The 24,518-nt window shown below is 41.5% G+C and overlaps 1 protein-coding gene and 1 non-coding gene across 3 annotated transcripts in view; both read right to left on the reverse strand.

Moving 5' to 3' along the window:
* The window catches only part of LOC106577665 (kin of IRRE-like protein 1), a 35,273-nt gene extending 15,436 nt beyond the window's left edge, over window positions 1–19,837 (reverse strand). Inside the window, exons 1-2 of one of the 2 annotated variants that reach the window (XM_014155981.2) lie at window positions 19,513–19,837; window positions 854–1,003 (exon numbers count right to left, since the gene is read on the reverse strand). In XM_014155981.2, the coding sequence (XP_014011456.2) occupies window positions 854–1,003; window positions 19,513–19,558 (196 nt within the window). In that variant the 5' untranslated portion in view covers window positions 19,559–19,837. The remainder of the gene's footprint in view (window positions 1–853; window positions 1,004–19,512) is intronic. The other variant, XM_014155982.2, reaches the window with a different exon arrangement.
* A 1,153-nt stretch (window positions 19,838–20,990) lies between these two features.
* Window positions 20,991–21,064, reverse strand: trnar-ucu (transfer RNA arginine (anticodon UCU)). Its single transcript has one exon. It is a non-coding gene; the product is annotated as a tRNA-Arg (tRNA).
* Between the last annotated feature and the right edge of the window lie 3,454 nt (window positions 21,065–24,518).

The following is a 24,518-nucleotide window of genomic DNA, read 5'->3' on the forward strand; positions in this document are numbered from 1 at the left end:
ACCTTGTGTGTCCTTGTACCTGACATATCATGTGTGTCTGTGTGTTGTCTATGCATGTATTTGCATGTGAAATGTCGAGAGAGCGAAAGCTTATGAAAGGGAGAGGGAAAGAGATCAAGGCAGCGAGGGAGAGAGGCAGGAAAGAGAGCGAAGGAGCGAGGGAGAGAGGCAAGGTGAGAAAGAGCGAGGGAGCGAGGGAGAGAGGCAGGGAGAGAGAGCGAAGGAGCGAGGGAGAGAGGCAGGGTGAGAGAGAGCGAGGGAGAGAGGGAGCATGTGTATGATGAAACCAGTGTTCATTCACATGTTTCTATTTAAAAGCTTTGGCTTGAAGCAGGGGGAGAGAGGAGAGGGGGAGAGAGGGAGGGATGGAGAATGAAGATGAGTGAGGGGTTGAACAGAGGCAAAGAGAGAGAGAGAGAGAGAGAAAGGGGGAGATAGAGGGAGAAAGAGGGAATGAAGAAGGAAGAGAAAGAATGTGAGAAAAGCAATGAGTTGACATTTTTTTGTGTTTTTAACAAGCCTTATTTCTTACAGATAGGGGAGATAGAACATGTGTGATAGAGATAGGTATAGGTATAGAGAAATTGATAGACAGATAGAGAGAGAGCCTGACATAGAGAAAGAAAGAGAGAGACAAAGAGGGAGAGAGACAAAGAGAAAGAGAGAGAACGAGGGGGAGGGTAGAGATAGAAAGAGGGGGAGAGGTGGTAGAGAAAAGGTAAACACCACAACAGCACAACACGATAGAATGACAGACAAGCGATATACAGAGAGGCCTTTTAAGCAGGGCGACTACAAATGATGGGTGTTGGGTGTTGTCGGGGGGGGGGTCTTAGAGTTGTTGTAGTCTCACCCCTGAGGTCCTCTCCGATGCCCAGGGCCAGTCCATCCTTGGTCCACTGCACAATGCCCGAGTAGTTAAACACAACACAGGACAGAATCACCCTCTGGCCCAGCACCACCGACTGGTCCGCTGGCTCCTGGGAGAAACGCGCTGTCCACACTGGGGTAGGACAAGGAGGGAGGGAGGGAGGGAAAGGGGGAGCGAGAGGGAGAGAGATGGGGAGAGAGAGAGAGAAGGGTGCAGAAGCATCAATACAAACCTATAACATCATCATTTTGTTACAAGCCCACAGCTGTGTTGTTGTTAGATTGTTGTTACAGTACATACATACAGCGTCATTATACACAAACTGAGAATAAACTGTGTAAAGGGGCCAGGTAGGTACAGAGAGGTGCATTTCACTCATTAGAGTTTTTGTGTAAAATTAGTAGCTAGGCCTAAAAGTTAAATTCTTCTTCATCTGCTACGATCTACAATTTCTGATGGTGTGTTTGATATGGTGTCTCGTTCTCCTTCAACTGAAGACAAGGATAACTAGTTGGAGATTGAGGGAGCATTAAGACATCGAGACATAGAAAGATTAGGAAAATAGTGAGAAAAAGATTTCAACAATGGAGAGAGAGAGATAGAGGGGGAACGAGGGAGTGAGACTTGAGCTGACTCAGGAGGAGAAGAGAGGAGAAGAGAGGTAGATCAAACCCTTACGATTTAACCCATTGAGTCTCACCCCATCTCCCAGTCCCTCATGGCTTCCCTGTCTTAAACCTCTCTTTCTATCTTTGTCTCTTTCTATCTTTGTCTCTTTCTTTCTTTCTTTCTTTCTTTCTTTCTTTCTTTCTTTCTTTCTTTCTTTCTTTCTTTCTTTCTCTCCATTCCTCCCTACAGTATGAGTCATCTCCCAGGCTTCCTCTCTCTAACGTCTAACTACAGTACATGTCATTGTCTCTACTCCACAGGGCTGTTCCAGCTCTACTGAGAGCCACCGTAGTTCCTTCTGCAATGTAAACCTGTACTGTATTCATCTGATGAAGTGTTGTGACTGCTTGTCCAATATGAAAAAAGTTCTGTTCCATGGAACATAACGACATACGCTGTAATTAAACTGCTCATCAAGACCGCTAAACAAGAGAGAATGACAATCCAAGTCAGATTTATGTCGAGCAGTGATTTGGTTGGGTTGTTTTGTTTCTCTTGTCCGTCTCTCTCTCCTTCTCCCTCTGAATCCACAGTATACATACAGTGTAATGTACTGTGTTCTTGACTGGACTGGTAAACAATGAAAGAATGGCAATCGAATTGCATTTCTGTCTCACTTATCTGTGATGTTTCTCCCCTCCCTCTGTCTCACTCTCTCTGAATGTGTATAGTTTTTATTAATGTATACATGAAATAACACATATGAAATCATGAAGTAACCAAAAAAGTGTTAAACAAATCAAAATATATTTTAGATTTTAGATTCTTCAAAGTAGCCACCCTTTGCCTTGATGACAGATTTGCACATTCTTGGCATTCTCTCAACCAGCTTCACCTGGAATACTTTTCCAACAGCACTCTATCAATCACATTCTTGGTCAAATAGCCCATACACAGCCTGGAGGTGTATTGGGTCATTGTTATGTTGAAAAACAAATGATAGTCCCACTAAGTGCAAACCAGATGGGATGGCATATCGCTGCAGAATGCTGTGGTAGCCATGCTGGTTAAGTGTGTCTTGAATTCTAAATAAATCACTGACAGTATCACCAGCAAAGCACCCCCACATCATCACACCTCCTCCTCCATGCTTCACGGTGGGAACTACACATGCAGAGATCATCCGTTCACCTACTCTGCATCTCACAAAGACACGGCAGTTGGAACCAAAAATCTCAAATTTGGACTCATCAGACCAAAGGACAAATTTCCACCGATCTAATGCCCATTGTGCGTGTTTCTTGGCCCAAGCAAGTCTCTTCTTATTATTGGTGTCCTTTAGTAGTGTTTTTTGGCAGCAATTCGACCATGAAGGCCTGATTCACTCAGTCTCCCCTGAACAGTTGATGTTGAGATGTGTCTGTTACTTGAACTCTGTGAAGCCTTTATTTGGGCTGCAATTTCTGACTCTAATGAACTTATCCTCTGCAGCAGAGGTAACTCTGGGTCTTCCTTTCCTGTGGCGGTCCTCATGAGAGCCAGTTTCATCATAGTGCTTGATGGGTTTTGCAACTGCATTTCAGTTCTTGAAATTTTCCGTATTGACTGACCTTCATGTCTTAAAGTAATGATGGACTGCCGTTTCTCTGTGCTTATTTGAGGTGTTCTTGCCATAATATGGACTTGGTCTTTTACCAAATAAGGCTATCTTCTGTATACCATCCCTACCTCGTCACAACACAACTGATTGGCTCAAATGCATTAAGAAGGATAGAAATTCCACAAATTAACAAGGCACACCTGTTAATTGAAATGCATTCCAGGTGACTACCTCATGAACAGGGATGCAAACTGGTGAGGGCCCAAAAAGGTGACACTTTTTTGTTGTTGCACTGAAACATGCAAAACATCCCTGCTAATGCAGGTTTTAAGTAATTAAACAACAAAGAATATGATCTACATGATCAGTCTCTGTGTGTAAAATAAAAAGTGGTTAATGTAAACCTAACTCACAGCTAAAACATGTAAAGAAACCAATCCAATGTTATTTGTTGCCTAGACTTTACTGCAAACGACACTCAAGTCTTGAGAAAAAACAATACACTAATATTGCAGTTAGCCATGACAGTCTTTATAATAGAACACTTGTGACCACACACATCTAAATATTGCACTTGGGAAAAAAACATCTTAAAGTAGAAATAGAATGAAACAAACAGGCATTCTATTTTTTCTCTATTATAGTGGCCACTACAGTAGACATCGATCAAGTGCACAAGGCTACATGTGTGCAAAAATAACATTCACGGAGTTAAAAAATATATAATCTCCCCTCACTCACACAAGTGTTACTGTCGAGTTCAACACAACAAATACAATATCTTTGGGCTGCAATGCACACTATTACATTGTACCCTTTCTGCCTGTGGACATCTGTTCTACAATGTGCCAGCAAAAGTGAGAAAGAGGGAAAGTGTGTGGTGCTCCTTTCACCTCTATAGTGGCATCCAGTTTAAGCCAGGCCCAGCTCCACTTGATCCCTGAATCCACTTGTTTAACAAGCAACGCCTCATTTTCACTTAATTCTCTCATTCTGAAAATTAACCACATACTGTAGAGGGAAAACATTAGTTAACAGGTAGTGGTTAGTTTGTTAGCTAGTCAACATTTCACACAGATGGCCAAGGTTCAGGAAGCAACTAACGCGTTATAACTTGAGGGACGGCACCGTTAACAGTTAATACTATAGCGAATTGGTTAGGTTACTAATGTTAGCTGTCTGACTTTATTAGCCAGCCAATTTTCACACAATAAACTCAATTATTTGATCAGATAAGTTGGCTAATGTTGCTCAACATTTCTCTGGCTAGCTACGGAGAATTCGATCCAGCTAGCAAGATACTTAACAATGCCAATACTTGTTCCACCACACTTTCTTCCTCACCTCAAACTTTCCAAATGCTAGTAGTTTTTTGGTTACAGGTCATGAAGTACGCTTCATCACCTTTTCACCCCCGTCTCCATGGTCAGGCTTCTCAACTAACGTTACCTCTTCATTATCATTCAGGGTACGCGCTGCTGTAACTGGCAAGCTGCCTTTCCAGAGCGCTCGCTGTAACTAGTAAGTTGGTTGTCTCTTCTCTCTTCAGACGCGTGCTGCGCTGCATGCTGTTGTTATTTAAACGATTGGCTGGGCCTACACGAATCACGTAGGTCACCTATTTTGGATTCAAAACGGCGAATTTCACCAAAAGGTGACTCATTTGCATCCCTGCATGAAGCTGGTTGAGAGAATGCCAAGAGTGTTCAAAGCTGTAATCAGGGCAAAGGGTGGCTACTTTGAAGAATCTCAAATATAAAATATGTTTGATTTGTTTAACACTTTTTTGGTTACTACATGATTCCATAAGTGTTCTTTCATAATTTTGATGTTTTCACTTCACTAGAAAATAGTAAAAATAAAGAAAAAACCTGGAATGAGTAGGTGTGTCCAAACTTTTGACTGGTACTGTATATACACTACCGTTCAAAAGTTTGGGGTCACTTAGAAATGTCCTTGTTTTTGAAAGAAAATCAATTTTTTTTGTCCATTAAAATAACATCTCAAATTGATCAGAAATACAGTGTAGACATTGTTAATGTTGTCAATGACTATTGTCTCTGGAAACAGCAGATTTTTATAGAAAGAGGAGTTGGAGGCCAGTTGATGACTTGTGAGGCGTCTGTTTCTCAAACTAGACACTCTAATGTACATGTCCTCTTGCTCAGTTGTCAACCGGGGCCTCCCACTCATCTTTCTATTCGGGTTAGAGCCAGTTCGCACTGTTCTGTGAAGGGAGTAGTACACAGCGTTGTACGAGGTCTTCAGTTTCTTGGCAATTTCTCGTATGGAATAGCCTTCATTTCTCAGAACAAGCATAGACTGACGAGTTTCAGAAGAAAGTTCTTTGTTTCTAGCCATTTTGAGCCTGTAATCGAACCCGCAAATGCTGATGCTCCAGATACTCAACTAGTCTAAAGACCAGTTTTATTGCTTCTTTAATCAGAACAACAGTTTTCAGCTGTGCTAACATAACTGCAAAAGGGTTTTATAATGATCAATTAGCCTTTTAAAATGATAAACTTGGATTAGCTAACACAACGTGCCATTGGAACACAGGAGTGATGGTTGCTGATAATGGGCCGCTGTACACCTTTGTAGGCAGTTTCCAGCTACAATAGTCATTTACAAAATTAACAATGTCTACACTGTATTTCGGAACAATTTGATGTTATTTTAATGGACTAAAATGTGCTTTTCTTTCAAAAACAAGGACATTTCTAAGTGACCCCAAACTTTTGAACGGTAGTGTCCATATATACAGTTGAAGTCGGAAGTTTACATACACCTTAGCCAAATACATTTAAACTCAAGTTTTTCACAATTCCTGACACACTCTATTCTAAGAATGTGAAATGTCAGAATAATAGTAGAGAGAATGATTTATATCAGCTTTTATTTCTTTCATCACATTCCCAGTGGGTCAGAAGTTTACATACACTCAATTAGTATTTGAAAGCATTGCCTTTAAATTGTTTAACTTGGATCAAACGTTACGGGTAGCCTTCCACAAGCATCCCACAATAAGTTGGGTGAATTTTGGCCCATTCCTCCCAACAGAGCTGGTGTAACTGAGTCAGGTTTGTAGGCCTCCTTGCTCGCACACCCTTTTTCAGTTCTGCCCACAAATTTTGTATAGGATTTAGGTCAGGGCTTTGTGATGGCCACTCCAATACATTGACTTTGTTGTCCTTAAGCCATTTTGTCACAATTTTAGAAGTATGCTTGGGGTCATTGTCAATTTGGAAGACCCATTTGCGACCAAGCTTTAACTTCCTGATTGATGTCTTGAGATGTTGCGTCAATATATCCACATAATTGTCCTTACTCATGATGCCATCTATTTTGTGAAGCGCACCAGTCCCTCCTGCAGTAAAGCACGATCTTTGTCCCCATGTGCACTTGCAAACCGTAGTCTGGCTTTTTTATGGTGGTTTTGGAGCAGTAGCTTCTTCCTTGCTGAGCGGCCTTTCAGGTTATGTCGATATAGGACTCGTTTTACTGTGGATATAGATACTTTTGAACCCATTTCCTCCAGCATCTTCACAAGGTCCTTTGCTGTTGTTCTGGGATTGATTTGCACTTTTCGCACCAAAGTACGTTAATCTCTAGGAGACAGAACGCGTCTCCTTCCTGAGAGGTATGACGGCTGCGTGGTCCCATGGTGTTTATACTTGCGTACTATTGTTTGTACAGATGAACGTAGTACCTTCAGGCATTTGGAAATTGCTCCCAAGGATGAACCAGATGTGTGGAGGTCTACATTTTTTTTCTGAGGTCTTGGCTGATTTGTTTTGATTTTCCCATGATGTCAAGCAAAGAGGCACTGAGTTTGAAGGTAGGCCTTGAAATACATCCACAGGTACACCTCCAATTGACTCAAATGATGTCAATTAGCCTATCAGAAGCTTCTAAAGCCAAGACATCATTTTCTGGAATTTTCCAAGCTGTTTAAAGGCACAGTCAACTTAGTGTATGTAAACTTCTGACCCACTGGAATTGTGATACAGTGAATTATAAGTGAAATAATCTGTCTGTAAACAATTGTTGGAAAAATTACTTGTGTCATGCACAAAGTAGATGTCCTAACCGACTTGCCAAAACTATAGTTTGTGAACAAGAAATTTGTGGAGTGGTTGAAAAACGAGTTTTAATGACGCCAACCTAAGTGTATGTAAACTTACGACTTCAACTGTACATACATATATACTGTTGTACATGCCATGTTTTAATACTGCTTTCTCTCTATGTCTTTCTGAAATTACTGTATACTATACATACATAATATATGTATATAATATATGTCCTTTACCCATACTGCTTTCTATTTCGGTGGTCCTCCTCCTCTTCTGGTTGGAGGGGGTTTAGAGCCACACTGTCACAACCAATTTATCACATTAAATATCAGTCCTCTAGCACTTTCACTCGCTCTCCCCAGTTCCCCCTCTCTCTCGCTCTCTGAACCCTCCAGCGTTCCTCTGTAGGTCCTAATCTCTCTCACTTTCTTAACAACTGGCATATGCCTGCTCATCCCTCTATGACCCCAAGTCTGTCTCTCTAACTCCCTCCAATTCTCTATCTTTCTATCTCTCCCTTTCTCATGTGTGGGCATACTGTACCCCCTCAAAACCTGATTGAATGTGTGTAATTCGAGGAGGTAGCCTACAGTATGCCTGATATCATGAAAAACACAGTCGTGTAAAAAAATGTCCCGGACAATAATAGCAATGGCTTCTGACAGAAGCAGAACATAAACGATTCCAAAGAGAAAGAACAAACATCATGTTCATACAAACAATGTGCATTTGTATGTCTAGCATAGGCCTACTACAAGTAAATCACAGACGAAAATTGAAAAGAGCAGTGGTCCTAGACTTGAGCCCTGTGGCACATCACGTTAAAGAAAAGGCTGCTTTTAAAGTGACAATATCAATGTGATCCACCATTAGTCCAAATGTAAGCCATGGGATGACTACGAATACCTCTGAATTAGGCTCTTATCCAGTCAGATCAAATCAACGTAGCTCGCTAGAAATGCTATCTGATCTGTTAACCTCCTCTGACCACTGAGTATAAGGCTAGAACTAAGGACCAAACAGCCCCAGGGCAGACAAGGCATCACTCCCTCTACCTTAAACACCACTGGACAAGGTATTCCCTTCACTGTCATCTAAGAAACCACAAACAAGATCCACACTGGGACTATGGGGAGGCTATTTCAATAGCTTGACAATGAGAGCACACAATACCTTCCCAGGTAATGCTAGGCCTCCATTAGGGGCAAACTGAAAATACGGTCCATATCATACCATAAACCATATCAATATGTTATATGCTCTGTGTATGTCCATACCACTTACTCATTTAATTCTTCAATGTGTGTGTGTGTCTGAGTAGGAGACAATGAGAAAAAAGCTATAGAAAGAGAGAGAGAGAGAGGTAGATAGGAAGAAAGAAAAGACAGGAGAGAGAGAGCGAGATTGAGAGAGGGAGAGGTAGATAGGAAGAAAGAAAAGACAGAAGAGAGAGAGAGAAAGAGAGAGGTAGATAGGAAGAAAGAAAAGACAGGAGAGAGTGAGAGAGTGAGAGAGAGAGAGGTAGATAGGAAGAAAGAAAAGACAGAAGAGAGAGAGAGAGCTCTTGTATTCTTCCATTATGTGGGTTATGCTGCAGTGACAAATTTAGAGTGTCCTGATTTCCTTGAGTCAGTGATCCCCAGATACCATCGAGAGACTCCGAGTACCCTGACCGCACAAAGACATGGTCACAAAGTACCCTGAACGCACGCACACGCACACGCACACACACACACACAGTTTCACAGAGCCCTTATGAAACAGACACACATGCACGCACGAACGCACACACAACCAAACCTCTGCCACACAGACATATGATGACATACTATACCGTGGCCTCACAAACACACCCACGGTCAAACCTAACCCTGACCATTGACCACATAAAAATAGCATACCCTGTCAACACACACACATAAACACACACGTCAAACCAAACATCGACCACATTGACTGTCTATCTATAACATGTGGTCGAATAGACACATCATGGTCACCAAACCCTATCCACACAGACACAACGACAAGCCAAGCCCTGCTGTCAACAAAGCCACATTGACACACCGCAGCCTGAGCACACAGTGAAACGGTACGAAGAGCTGCAATTAACACCTCTTGTGCCTCACAATCCCTTAATCTTAACAATAACACAACATGTTACAGACTTGCCCTATTAGCTGTGTGTGAAATATTGTGTGAAAACTATTCCAGCCACCCTGCTAAGAGGAATGCCATCAGGACAGATAACATTCATCTTTAATTGCTAGAGAGGATGCCCTCGGATATCTCACCACATATATGTCATGAAGTTTTACTGTCTCCTGAGCAACAAAGGGCTACAGTATGATGTCATGACGTCAGGGCTTTGTCTGATGTGCCTGAATGAATTGAGTGCATTTCATTAATCCTTTTAAAGCAATAACGTTTTGATAAAATTACATTTGTATGGATTTACTAATCAATCAAAGTATCTCTATCTGTCTATCTATCTCTTTATTGCTCCCTATCTATCCCTCTCTCTCTCCCTCGCTCAGTCCTTCTACCTTTCTCTCCCTCTTTCCACTCTAGCCAATCCTGCTCTGTCGTTGGATCACAGACATCACCATAGCAACAGCTGACGTCTAAAGTAACTGCCCCCCAAAAAGTTTTTGTGTGTAAGTGTGTGTGCATGCATGTGTGTATGTCTGTGTGTATGTGTTTGGGTGGATACATGAATGTGTGTATTGTGTGTGTGTGTGTGTGTGTGTGTGTGTGTGTGTGTGTGTGTGTGTCTGACGAAACCCTCCCTTGTGTCTGATACACCCATTTTCTGCAAACCATTAATCATGACCTCATCCCTCCACCTATCCAATTAATTGTCCAGCCCACTTTTGTCTCTCTCTCTTTCATTCTCTCTTTGTTTCTCTTTCTCTGTCTCTATTCCCTCTATTCCCTTATCCGCTTTCACTATGTTAACCATTCAATATGGAATACGTCTCTCCTATATGTGGACAGCAGTTGGTGATATTTAAAATGCAGAACAAGCAAAGATGTGGAAGCGTGACAAAACTGTGATGAAGATGAGGATGATTAGAGTTTTGAGGATAAGGGCACAATGAAAAAGTTAGGAGTGCAACTGTCGCTGCCTGACGCCACCTGAGTCTAACTGACAATAACCACATGGAGGCATGGCAGACTAGACTGGGCATAACCTATCGCAATGGTAATACTGCTATATGGCTATAAGGAAAGAGGGAGAGAAAGGATAGAGGGAGAGAAAGGATAGAGGGAGAGACAGTTTAGAGGGAGAGAAAGGATAGAGGAACGAAAGGATAGAGGGAGAGAAAGGATAGAGGGAGAGAAAGGATAGATATAAAGGATAGAGGGAGAGAGGATAGAGGAATGAAAGGATAGAGTGAGAGAAAGGATAGAGGAATGAAAAGATAGAGGAGAGAAAGGATAGAGATAAAGGGTAGTGGGAGAGAAAGGATAGAGGAATGAAAGGATAGAGGGAGAGAAAGGATAGAGATAAAGGATAGAGGGAGAGAAAGGATAAAGAGAGAGAAAGAATAGAGGGAGAGAAAGGATAGAGATAAAGGATAGAGGAAGAGAAAGGATGAGACAGAAAGGATAGAGGGAGAGAAAGTATAGAGAGAGAAAGAATAGAGGGAGAGAAAGGATAGAGAAAGGATATAGATGGAGAGAAAGGATAGAGGGAGAGAAAGGATAAAGAGAAAGGATAGAGGGAGAGAAAGGATAAAGAGAAAGGATAGAGAGGGAGAAAGGATATAGAGAGAGAAAGGATAGTGATAAAGGATAGAGGGAGATAAAGTTTAGAGGGAGAGAAAGGGTAGAGGAATGAATGTTTAGAGGGAGAGAAAGGATAGAGGGAGAGAAAGGATAGAGACAGAAAGGATAGAGGAAGAGAAAGGATAGAGACAGAAAGGATAGAGGGAGAGAAAGTATAGAGAGAGAAAGAATAGAGGGAGAGAAAGGATAGAGAAAGGATATAGATGGAGAGAAAGGATAGAGACAGAAAGGATAGAGGGAGAGAAAGTATAGAGAGAGAAAGAATAGAGGGAGAGAAAGGATAGAGAAAGGATATAGATGGAGAGAAAGGATAGAGATAAAGGATAGAGGGAGAGAAAGTTTAGAGGGAGAGAAAGGATAGAGGGAGAGAAAGGATAGAGATAAAGGATAGAGGGAGAGAAGGGATAGAGAGAGAGAAAGAATAGAGGGAGAGAAAGGATAGAGATAAAGGATAGAGGGAGAGAAAGGATAGAGGGAGAGAAAGGATAGAGGAATGAAAGGATAGAGGAATGAAAGGATAGAGATAAAGGATAGAGGGAGAGAAAGTTTAGAGGGAGAGAAAGGATAGAGAGAGAGAAAGGATAGAGGGAGAGAAAAGATAGAGGAATGAAAGGATAGAGGGAGAGAAAGGATAGAGATAAAGGATAGAGGGAGAGAAAGTTTAGAGGGAGAGAAAGGATAGAGAGAAATGATAGAGGAATGAAAGGATAGAGGGAGAGAAAAGATAGAGGAATGAAAGGATAGAGGGAGAGAAAGGATAGAGGGAGAGAAAGGATAGAGAGAGAGAAAGGATATAGAGAGAGAAAGGATATATAGAGAGAAAGGATAGTGATAAAGGATAGAGGGAGATAAAGTTTAGAGGGAGAGAAAGGATAGAGAGAGAAAGGATTGAGAGAGAAAGGATAGAGGGAGAGAAAGGATAGAGGAATGAATGTTTAGAGGGAGAGAAAGGATAGAGAGAGAAAGGATAGAGGGAGTGAAGGAGGGACCATGCTGCCATCATGTTAGTCAATACACAAAGGTGACTGGCCTGAGGTGGAGAAAGAACAGGTTTAAGAAAAGGAGAAAGAGAAAGAAGCATTGTGTCTATTTTTTCCCTTCTCTCTCATCTTACCTCTTTATCCTCCCCTTTATCACTCGTAGACCCCTGTCTTTCCCTTTCCTTTGTCACCATGTACCCCCGGTTCCTTTCCTTTCTCTCCCAGTTCTCTTGCTTTCTTTCCTTTGTCTGTCCAGTGGCACATACAAAGAAATAATCACGCCCTCCCTCCCTCAGTCTCTCTCTCCATTTTCCCTCTCTACCTCTCCATCACGCCTCCTATCTTATTTATTTCCCTTGTTCCCTCTCTTTATTTCTCGCTCCCTCTATCCATGCAGACCCTGGTAAAATGGTTGCCATAGAAACAGATTTATTTGGAAATGGAGGGAAGATAATTATTTCCTCTCTCTCTCCATTTGTCGCTCTGTGTGTATGTTTTTTCTCTCTAGCCTCTTCTCCAGGGCTAATCACCCATATTTCACATCTCAAGTGCTTTATTTGTATTGAACCACCATTACAGACATTGTTACCATGGCTACAGCCAGTGAGGACCACTGACACAATGATAGACACAGTGGCCATGGCAACCCCTTGTGATCAGTGTAGGGTAATATGATAATTCATGGTCAAAGTGTCTGACACGTTACGGGACCAGAGGAATATGCCTGGGCTTTTCACAACCCTTCTCCTTAAAATAAGCCAGCCCCGGCCCTCCATTGTGAAACGAGCACGTGAATGAGTGACAAAAGAATACTTGAGGGTAACCAAGGGTGACAACCACGGACTACCAATGACAGCTTCCAACCCTGATCAAGGGCTACGCGATCCACAAATATCAAAGTGGCTGTATTATACTAAGCTAGATCCTTGTTCTAGAATATTGTAATTCAAAATCTGAATTAGGTAGCAAAATCAATACTGTTATGAATCAATATTTCACCATAGGGGTTTCCAAACTATGTTTAGTTGTGGCCTACCCTGTGACCCACCACATAAACAAACAATATGCTGTATCCAGCCAGACCTCAGTCTATCACCGTGAACCGCCCATACCTTGACCTACCCAACCTAAGGGAAACACTGATTTAACTATTCAAATAGCCGAGGTTCTATGTTCAGTGCTTTCCATAACTCACGCTCTTCAAGGTCTACTTTAATTCAATCCAGTTCAATCTAATTGTATTAGTATGTCGCTTCTTACAATGTCATCCGTCACAAACAATCTAATAAAAGCTGGGGCCTTGACCCCTGGAGCGATGTTAGGTTATATATTCATGGGCCAGGCCACACACCCCTGGATCACTAACATCTGCAGGCTGTTGAGGAGGAGGTGTATGGCTATGGCAACACACTATGTAAGGGGCTTAATAGCAACGTGCTAACCTACAGGTGTGTATCGTTGCAAAATTGAAGGAATTCTCCATTGAAAGTCTACTGTAAGCTCAATAGTTTAACAGTTATTTGCGAAATGTTTACATGTCAACGAGCAGCCTGTATGGAATTTATGTGGATAAGCTGTATGTAACCATATCCTTCTCCCCCTAAAAGTTTATCTGGTTAACCTGACTATTTCCTCGCAGGCTAAACGGCTGTACGGATAGCAGTGTAGACCAGCCAATAAGCTTATTAGTTAGTTGGCTAGCTGTAATGTTGTTATTGTAGAGAGGGAGAGAGAGATGGATGGAGCGACACAAATCTCCCTCCCCTTCTCGAGGAGAAACTCAGCGAGGGAGAAATGAAATGACATCATCACCCGTCGGCCACATTCCTACAGGGTGAGGAGGGAGGGTTAGAGGGATGGAGGGAAGGAGGGAGGGGGATTGGGGGACAGTGGGCGAAGAGGGGGAAGGGGAAATGTCCCAAAACTTTTTAGGAGAAAAACACGACCCACAACAGCATTGAATCCCTCTCCTGTGTGTGTGTGTGTGTGTGTGTGTGTGTGTGTGTGTGTGTGTGTGTGTGTGTGTGTGTGTGTGTGTGTGTGTGTGTCTGTCTCTGTGTGTGTGTGTGTGTGTCTTCAGTACAGGGTTTTTGTACTCTTCCTTCATCATGTGCTCCCTCTTTTAATTCATGTGCTTCTTCTGACCCCTCCCCCTCTCCTTTCCTCTCCTCCACTGACTAAAGGAATGTGAGAACCACATCTGGAACTTATTAGAGAGAGAGAGAGAGAGAGAGAGAGAGAGAGAGAGAGAGAGAGAGAGAGAGAGAGAGAGAGAGAGAGAGAAAGAGAAAGAGAAAGAAAGAAAGAAAGAAAGAAAGGCTGAGGGGTAAATGGAAATAGAGGGAGAGGGGAAAATATTTTAAAAAGTATGAAGGGACAGATAGAAAGACAGAGAAGGGAATCGAGCTTAGCTAGCAGAAAGAAGGAAGAGGAGAAATGGAAGGACGGAGAGCAGGGAGAGAGAAAAATGGAGGGAGGGAGAAAAATACATCTGAATTGAAGAGGGAGAAGGCGAGAAGTTTCAAAAGCGATTAATGCCAATTAATTCTAGTCTATGCCAAGGCATGTGCAGAGGCATCTTCCAAGGACCCGGAGCTCAGGGAAGGAGGGAGAGGCCTCAGATGTGGGTTAAAGAATTCTGATCTGAGCGTAGCCCTTTGAACTCGCTCTTCCATATTCTCTGTGAATGAGGTGTGTGTGTGTGTGTGTGTGTGTGTGTGTGTGTGTGGCTAGCTGTCCCCACAGAGGAGCCAGTCAGGCTTGAGTAATCGTCCCTTTCTCTCCCCCTGGTCCACCCCTCCCCTCTCTCCCTGCCTCTCTCTCTCGCTTTCTTTCTTTTCATCCCCCCCTTCCCCCACTACAGCCACCCACCAAAAAACTATAATCTGTCTTGTTCTGGCCCCCTTGACTTTACCCACCTCCCCCCCCACCACGCCCCAACCACAACTTTTTGTCACCCTTCCCCCACCCCCAAAATATGCTCGGCATAATGTAGACACAGTTTAAAAACATGGCAAAGAGGCTGAGTCATATGTGATAAACTTGGCTCTTTCTCTCTCTCTTTCTCTCTCTCTTTCGGTTTCTATCGCTTTCTTTCTCTCTTGCTCTGTCTCGCTTTGTGGATTCTTACAGAGAACATATTACGAGAATGTTTCCAGAACTCCATTTGTTTGCCCAGTTAAACAGATGATACATGTAGTAGAGGCTTTAACTCCTACTGCTATATGACTTGAATTATCATAACCGAATTTTGAGCTACATAATGCATAATATAATTTGTTACAGTGGTTTAGATCATTTTATATATTAGTATAAAGTGGACAATGAGCCTCATCTAATTTGTAGCTTTTTTTCCTAGAACAAACATACTAATACAGTCATACTATTATGACAAATAGTTTTACCAAACAAACATGCACCAAAGCATCAAGTCACATGGTGTTGACAGTGAAAGTAACACTGTAGCACAGCCATAACTAACTGCCAAAAATGCTAAGCATTCCTTGATTACATTCTGGAATTGGGAGTATGGTTCAAAACCTTACAGCTAGATCCACATTATGAATAGATCCACATTATAATTAGATCCACATTATGATTAGATCCACATTATGAATTAGATCCACATTATGAATTAGATCCACATTATGATTAGATCCATTTACATTACATTTAAGTCATTTAGCAGACGCTCTTATCCAGAGCGACTTACAATATGAATAGATCCACATTATGAATAGATCCACATTATGATTAGATCCACATTATGAATTAGATCCACATTATGAATTAGATCCACATTATGAATTAGATCCACATTATGAATAGATCCACACTATGAATAGATCCACACTATGAATAGATCCACATTATGAATTAGATCCACATTATGAATAGATCCACATCATGATTAGATCCACATCATGATTAGATCCACATTATGAATTAGATTCACATTATGAATTAGATCCACACTATGAATAGATCCACACTATGAATTAGATCCACATTATGATTAGATCCACATTATGATTAGATCCACATTATGATTAGATCCACATTATGAATTAGATCCACATTATGAATTAGATCCACATTATGATTAGATCCACATTATGAATAGATCCATTTACATTACATTTAAGTCATTTAGCAGACGCTCTTATCCAGAGCGACTTACAATATGAATAGATCCACATTATGAATAGATCCACATTATGATTAGATCCACATTATGAATTAGATCCACATTATGAATTAGATCCACATTATGAATTAGATCCACATTATGAATTAGATCCACATTATGAATTAGATCCACATTATGAATAGATCCACACTATGAATAGATCCACATTATGAATAGATCCACACTATGAATAGATCCACATTATGAATTAGATCCACATTATGAATAGATCCACATCATGATTAGATCCACATCATGATTAGATCCACATTATGAATTAGATCCACATTATGAATTAGATCCACATTATGAATAGATCCACATTATGAATAGATCCACATTATGAATAGATCCACATTATGAATATATCCACATGTGATTCGAACTACACATGTTCCATTTGAAACTTTTTTTTACAAAATGTGCAAAAACATTAAAATGGGATATATAACTGATAAGGGTTGGTTTCTTTGGTCAGTAGTGTGTGTGTGTGTGTGTGTGTGTGTGTGTGTGTGTGTGTGTGTGTGTGTGTGTGTGTGTGTGTGTGTGTGTGTGTGTCAGTAGTTGTGGCATTGTTCACAAGGACAGAGCCTGACAAATGGACAAATGTTGCACCTGCACTGAGGCCTTTGTTATAGCCAGCACTTCAAGCAGTCTAGGTAGGAACCGTAGCAACAGCAAGTTGCAGTGTCGCAAGATTAGGAGGTGTAGGTCTACTAACAACAATAGCATTTTCATGAATTATAAAGAGTCTTTGTAGTTGAATGGTTAACAGCACATTCATTTACCTTTCAAACCATGTGAAATGTCTGTTAAGAAAACTGGAAACATAGAATAAAAACAACAGAATAGTTTGTATCTTCAAGTGTTTTGAGAACAGTGTATTGGACAGGCAGTACAAAGAGTATGGCCTACAAATGAATGATGAAATGGTGACATTGCACTTTGGCATAATGAGCACAGTGTGTGAGATAGTTCACAGCCATGCCACAAACATAACATGGAGACATGCATGCTATGTTACATAGTGTGTGTGTGTGTGTGTGTGTGTGTGTGTGTGTGTGTGCATGCGTGCGTGCGTGGCTTGTAGCAGAGCCACTTACACTATATATACAAAAGTATGTGGTGTGGCTATTTCAGCCACACCCGTTGCTGACAGGTGTATAAAATCGAGCACAATGCCATGCAATCTCCATAGACAACATTGACAGTAGAAAGGCCTTACTGAACAGCCCAGTGACTTTAAACGTGGCACCGTCATAGGATGCCACCTTTCAATAAGACAGTTTGTCAAATTTCTGCCCTGCTAGAGCTGCCCCGATCAACTGTAAGCGCTGTTATAGTGAAGTGGAAACGTCTAGGAACAACAACGGCTCAGCCGCGAAGTAGGCCACACAAGCTCACAGAACGGGACCGCTGAGTGCTGAAGCGCGTAAAAATCGTCTGTTGCAACACTCACTACCGAGTTCCAAACTGCCACTGGAAGCAACGTCAGCACAATAACTGTTCGTCGGGAGGTTCATGAAATGGGTTTCCATGGCCGAGCAGCCACACACAAGCCTAAGATCACCATGTGCAATGCTAAGTGTCGGCTGAAGTGGTGTAAAGCCCGCCACCATTGGACTCTGGAGCAGTGGAAATGTGTTCTCTGGAGTGACAATCACCCTTCACCATCTGGCAGTCCGATGGACGAATCTGGGTTTGGCGGATGCCAGGAGAACGCTACATTCCCCAATGCATAGTGCCAACTGTAAAGTTTGGTGGAGGAGTAATAATGGTCTAGGGCTGTTTTTCATGGTTTGGGCTAGGCCCCTTAGTTCCAGTGATGGGAAATCTTAACGCTTGTTGGCAATGCCCCCGTGCACAAAGTGAGGTCCATACAGAAATGGTTTGTTGAGATCGGTGTGGAAAAACTTGACTGGCCTGCACAGAGCCCTGACCTCAATCCCATCGAACACCTTTGGGATGAATTGGAACGCCGACTGCGAGCCAGGCCTAAACGCCTGATGGATTTATGAGAGAGAAAACTGGACACATCATGCATTCAGCATGTGGCAATGAGCCCAGGAGAAATATCACTGCAGAAAAAAACAACTGGAATTGGTATGATCGTGAGTGTGTGTGCGTGCGTGCGTGTGTATGTGCATGTGTTAGTGTGTGCGTGCGTGTTTAATGCGTGTGTGTGTTAGTACATGTGTGCACGTGTTAGTGTGTGTGTGTGTGTGTGTGTGTGTGTGTGGGGGCATGTGTATCAGCTTCATTCCATGTGTGAATGAGATGTATGTGTGTAATGACTATTCATAAGGAATACTGTTTATAGCAGCCACAACATAGGTCATTTGTGAGTTGTTATACAGGATTAGGCAGCGAAAAAGTCATACAACACTAACACTGAGTATGTAGTTAATAACTAGTAGCCTGATATCGTGTATGGATGTTGAGAGAAGGACAAAGGAGTAGCTCTGGCCTATAGCGACCTAAAAAGAGACACACGGATGACATCATCCTATAGACCTTTCAAACACACCCCCTACCTACAATATGATAAAGTGGTCGGATGGTCAGTACCTGCGCGCGCCTGCACATCCACAGCACACACACTCTCTTACTGTCACACGCACAAGGTAGACAATGAAAAGGGAGGGTTGCCTTGTGCCGTGCGCGTGAGCACGAGGAAGATGTAATCTAACAGGTAGCCTGAGAAATCACTTTACCCTTGAGCAATTGTCTCCTAGCAACTACGTTATAACAATAGCTATTATCGCCTAAATATTACTCAGATATGATATCTAGACGACATTAGGGGTATTATAGTTGAAGCTATGTTGGCCATACCTCGTCTCCAGTGTCCGTGGTATGTGTGTGTGTGCGTGCGTGTTATTAGGCTATACATATCAGGGCACCAATAAAATATGGCAAGCAACGTTTGAATGATTGAAGCAAGCCGTTCCCACATTGCAATATCGAGCACATTTGGTCAATCACTTTAGACGTGCACTGTCATTCAAATCACGTCCTTTCTGTCTAACATCCTATTTGAATAAAAGGCTATAGGCTACCGAATGCACAGGACTAAGGTCATATTGTGGATACTAGGTTCTTGCACCAATCAGGGCCATGATCATGTTAGACACACGCACCCTATGAAATAGCCTACCACACACTGCGGCGCATGTAATGAAAAACTCATCGCCATACACTCTGAACAATTGAGCATCTACCTCTCTCTCTCTCTCTCTCACACACACACACACACACACGCACACACAAACACATCTGAAGCGAAACTAGAATAACTTTTGCCCTCATCAAGTTTGAAAGCCTCGGTATTGTTCGACAACATGAAACAGTGTGTCATTGATTAGGGAAGGTAACAGGGAAAACCCTAATCTTACCACGGTGAAAACTCAACGCCAAACTCAGGAGCAAAAGCCTCTGCATGGTTCAGAAGACCAGTAAGTCCGTTAGCTCAATTCTCCGTGAGGACAGCATTAAAAATCCTAGTTGGATTCCATTCACCAGTATAGGGTAATTGTAATCCTTCCAATTAATATATGTGACGATTTTCGTCGTTCTCCACCTCCCCTTTCTGCTCTTTTTTTGCGGTTTACAACATTTCTCCGTTTTTCCTCCTTTCCGTTGTCCGCTCTTTCGTGCTCGGGCGATGGTCCGTTTACTCATTAGCGACGCATTCCTCTCTCTCCCTCTCTCTCTCACACGTCAGCGCCACAGCACCCCCCCCTCCTCTTTTTAGTCTGAATCTCGCGTTAGATGTTACCGCTATTAGATGCGCATTTCTTTGTCACCAGAAAACAACTAAAATGTTTGTCGGATTTTTGAATCATCATTATCTCTGTATTTGTATTTGTAAGAGAGATGGAGCAATAGGTTATAGATCCAATGACGTGTCATGATTATGGACTTGGCTAGTTGAATCATACTGTAAAGCAAATCATTCTGCAATCATTCTGCGTGATACAACCAAGTTCTGCCCCAAAAGTGACAGCATATGTTGCTTCCTTTCCCTCAATTTAGTGATGAAGGCTATACAGATGTGGAGTTCACTGTTCACCGCTGAGTCTGTATAGTGGTCTATCAGGCTATTGCACTCCTGTTCCCACCCCTCGCTTTGCTTTAAAGTATAGACCAGTGTTGGAGCGCCCTCAGGTGCACTGACTCCTGAACTACTCCCCAAACAACTGGAACAACTATTAAAATACCTTCACACGGATGCACCTCATAAAAACAACAAATTCAGCTACACTAATTTGTTCACTGAAACATTTACCGCTATAATTAGGATTCCAGGCATTGTCATCATTACAGTGTTACCTTGTTTGGTCCGTTATTGCAAGTATAGCTTATTCAGTAGACTGGCATTGATATGTTTTTCCTAAATAAGTGGTTCATTTTCTACGATTACTCAGAGATGATCAACTTCAGGAAAAAAAATATATAGGGATGGATTGTTTGTGCGGTTAAATAAATCTGTCAATAGTAGCATGGGATTTAATATATATATATTATAATATAGGCCTAGCAAGAATTTCCTTTGATATTGTAATGCTAAATAAGTGGTCGGACATACCATTCTATCACGTAAAGAACAAATAAAACGAAGCATAAAAATATGTAAATAAGTGTTTATTTGATATTAATTAAACGCCAGATGATACATTTTTATCATTATTAGTATATATGATTTTTTTTTAAAGTTATGGTGTATAGAGATGTAGTGAAGTGCAGCCATATATTTAGAATACTTCTTAGAAGGATGTATTGAATGAAATGGTGGCTGCAGTTTATTATGGGACAGTATTCATTTTCTGTAATAAAAATCTCGCAGGTCTGCCGTGAAGCATCAAGAGTTGCACATCTCTGCCGGGACTCGAACCCGGAGCCTCTGGATTAGAAGTCCAGCGCGCTATTCCATTGCGCCACAGAGACTGCGGCAATAAACGTGATCCTGGTCAGGTTTAGATTTTCACATCCCTCTATGTCGACGCTTTCTGTATCCTTCTAGCATCAGCACCACCCTCCGTCGACATTTGAGCTCTATGAGAGAGACCGTTAGAGGGCGCTGAAAACTCTCTCTTCAATGGACTTCACACGCTCGAGCCGCTCTCTGGAGCCAAAATGGCGATGGTGTTCATTAGTGACATGCAGAAAATGCATTCTATTTAGGCTTTAATAAAATGCGCAGTGCAATAAGGAGATTGAAAAGCAATAGCCAATATACTATGTGGAATATTAGATACAGTTTGCCTCATAATATTTTCCTCAGAATAGCCTACTAACTGAGGGATTTTTTTTATTGTGGTGAATCTGCACAGAATAAAACACCCTCAATCAACTAAACTGCCTCTTTTTTACAAGGTTCCATAACCTACTCGATATATTATGATGATTGGCAACTTTTTGTCTGCTATGACTGTTCTCTCAGACAGCAGATAGTGATGTATATAAATTAAGCAATGAGGCCCGATGATGTGTGGTATATGGTCAATAAACCATGGCTAAGGGCTGGTCTTATGCATGATGCAACACAGAGTGCCTAGAATCAGCCCTTAGCTCTGGTATATGTCTTTTGTAAAAGAGCAGCCATATTGTTGTCATTCCGCTGGGGACCTGTTTTTAACGTATTAAGTGTGTATGTTTATTCTGTGGTACCATTTAATTAGCTAGTAAATAAATAATTAAACCAACTTGTGTAGTACTGAATCATAAGTAAGGCTCTGGTTTTTGCAGATGCAAGGAGGTTACGACTGTTCAGAAGGATGATATGATACGAGGTTATGATTAATACATTTACTGTTTATAGATATGATAGGTAAAGACCTTTAGTTTAATTCGGGAGATGGTAACTCTTTAAAGAACCGCTCTCCTGGTGCCCCAGATCCTAATGAGTTAATTTTTACATGATTCATTTAATCGAGTAACAATTAAATATAGTTAGTTGATTAGATAAATAACAGCCTTCAGATTAATGTTAAAGTCAAGTCATGACAATATCAAGGATAGCATCAAAAATGAATACATAAATACCATTTGAAGCTTGATGAGTTGATCATTTGAATCAGCTGTGTAGTGCTAAGGCAAAAACAAAAATGCACTCCTTTGAGTCCCCAAGAACAGGACTGAGAACCACTGCTCTTCATTGGGACCTCTTCAACTGCAGACAGGCTTCCACAGCTCTCTGTATCTGTGGACAAAAAACATCACAAGAAACAGACTTCCTAATACTCAAATTAGACAGCACTGAATATTATGTTACTCTTATCGGTTTCTTCACTTCTAGGGACTGGAACTACATGAAAGCACATGCCCTATACAGAATAGCCTACTCTCTCTCTTTGACAGTTGGGGCTGCTAAAGTTATCCTTTCACCCTCCTCCATGGCTGTTAGCTAGCTACCTACAAATGCATTGTTTTTTTTACAATGATAAATACATCACGATAGCTGGCTAATATAAAGTTAGGTAGCTGGTGATATTTCATTAACTTAGCTAGCTGGCTATACATTATGTAAAGTTAGCTAGATAGCTAGCTAGCTACGTTACCAGCTAATTCAGACTTCAGTATTATCTCTTTGTTATTCTTAAATGTTGATCATTGTTCCTTGTCCCTGATTGTCCCCTAGGCCTACATGAATAATCTAAAGAAAATGAAGTGACATGATCCATCTTAAATTGTTAAAGGAAAGTTCCACTCTATATTTTATTTTCAGTAGTCCACTGTTGATACAGTCCCAAAATGTTTTGAGAGTTATTTTCATTTAAACCCATTTCAGTTTCTCTGACTGCTTGTCAGATTGCTTGTAATTTGTGATGATAGGAATAAAATAGCCTATACAAAGGAATGTATACTATCCATGTAGCTACTTCAAATTTAGGCACATGTCAATTCTTCAGAATCCCATTCCAGTCAGTATCCCGTGACAGGGAAGTAACCTTTAGGAAGAAACCAGGAAATACATGTCAGGGAATTCCTTTCTGATAGGCTACCCTTATGACTATGTTTAGCATGAATATACCTCCATATTACCTGGATAGGCAGTAGGCTACAGCTCAACATTTTTAAGGCCAACCCCTTGTTGTATATATAGGTTTAGATATTCAGAAAAATGGGTTGGGCACTTGTCTTTTATTCAGATTGGGAGTGGAAGCCATGTTGTATAACCCTTCCTCTGTCCTGCCTCTCACATAGGTGTTGCACACAGCCTGTGTACCAGTCTCTTTAGCTAACATTCCACTCCTTGTACTCCGTGTCAAATGTCAAAGATGTTTCGCAATGACAAAGAGTACAAGGAGTGGAATGTTTGCTAAACAGACTGGTACCCAGGCTGCCTCTCACATGGACTCATATTTGATCTTTGACCTGCATGTCCTAAACACGAGGACTGGGAACGACCTTCTCGTACTCTTCTGGTTCCTCAGTTTTAATTAGGACAGACTCAACAATGCCAAGGCTCTGTTGTCGTTCACAAGGCAGTGTCCAACACTCTACTGTAGTAACTCAAATGCAGAGTAGGGATTAATATTTTCCAGAAAATCTACCAAGTTTCAATACTGGGAATAATTCATATTTATCCCGAGAAATACTACAAAAATCAGAAATGCCCATTTAAAGCATTTAAACCAAGGTCCCTATGCCAGGGTTCTCCCCCCAAAAGATTGTTGCTGCCCCATATTGCCGGCTTGGCTGCGGCACTAGTGAAACTGATATTTAGTAATGATAGAGTAACTTTGATCGTCAATGACATTGTTGTGAATTGCGAACCAGGCTGTTAATAAATTCTGAGCGTTATCATGTTCCTCAATTAATTCAGCACATTTCAGCAGTAGGCTTGGATATCTCGACACAGAAGCGCGCTCAGGACGCACAGAGCGCACCCCGAGTAGGCTATATCGTTGTCGAAACATACAAACTTTTGTAACGGCAGTCAAACAAAAGTCAAATGAACAAAGTTGCTAAGCTTGATAGATAACCTCCAACGAATGACAGAATGTTGATTACATTTTTTTCACACTGGACGCTTTAACTGGACATGGTTCTATAGGAGTTCCACCAGCTGAAAAAGCTAAGTAGTAACATGATGGCGATGCCATCAAATTGCAGTCACTGTACTCATAATATGCAGGAGAACTATTATGGAGGCAGTTCCCTGCCAAAAGGTTGTATTGTTAGGATCGTAAGACAATCCATACGTAAATTGTTAGGATCGTAAGAAAAGCCATGCGTGAAACATTAAACGTAAACGTTAAAATCGATCACTAAACGTGCAATCCCTTTGTTACGACTATGAATTAACATTTACACGTTCGGTTTTTACTTTACGTGTCCCTTTATTCGGTTACAGACATTTTTTTATGCGTACAAACTTTTGTTAGTAATGTGGCAT

This window comes from Salmo salar, chromosome ssa18 (genome assembly GCF_905237065.1).
Source record: "Salmo salar chromosome ssa18, Ssal_v3.1, whole genome shotgun sequence".
Lineage (NCBI taxonomy): Eukaryota > Metazoa > Chordata > Actinopteri > Salmoniformes > Salmonidae > Salmo > Salmo salar.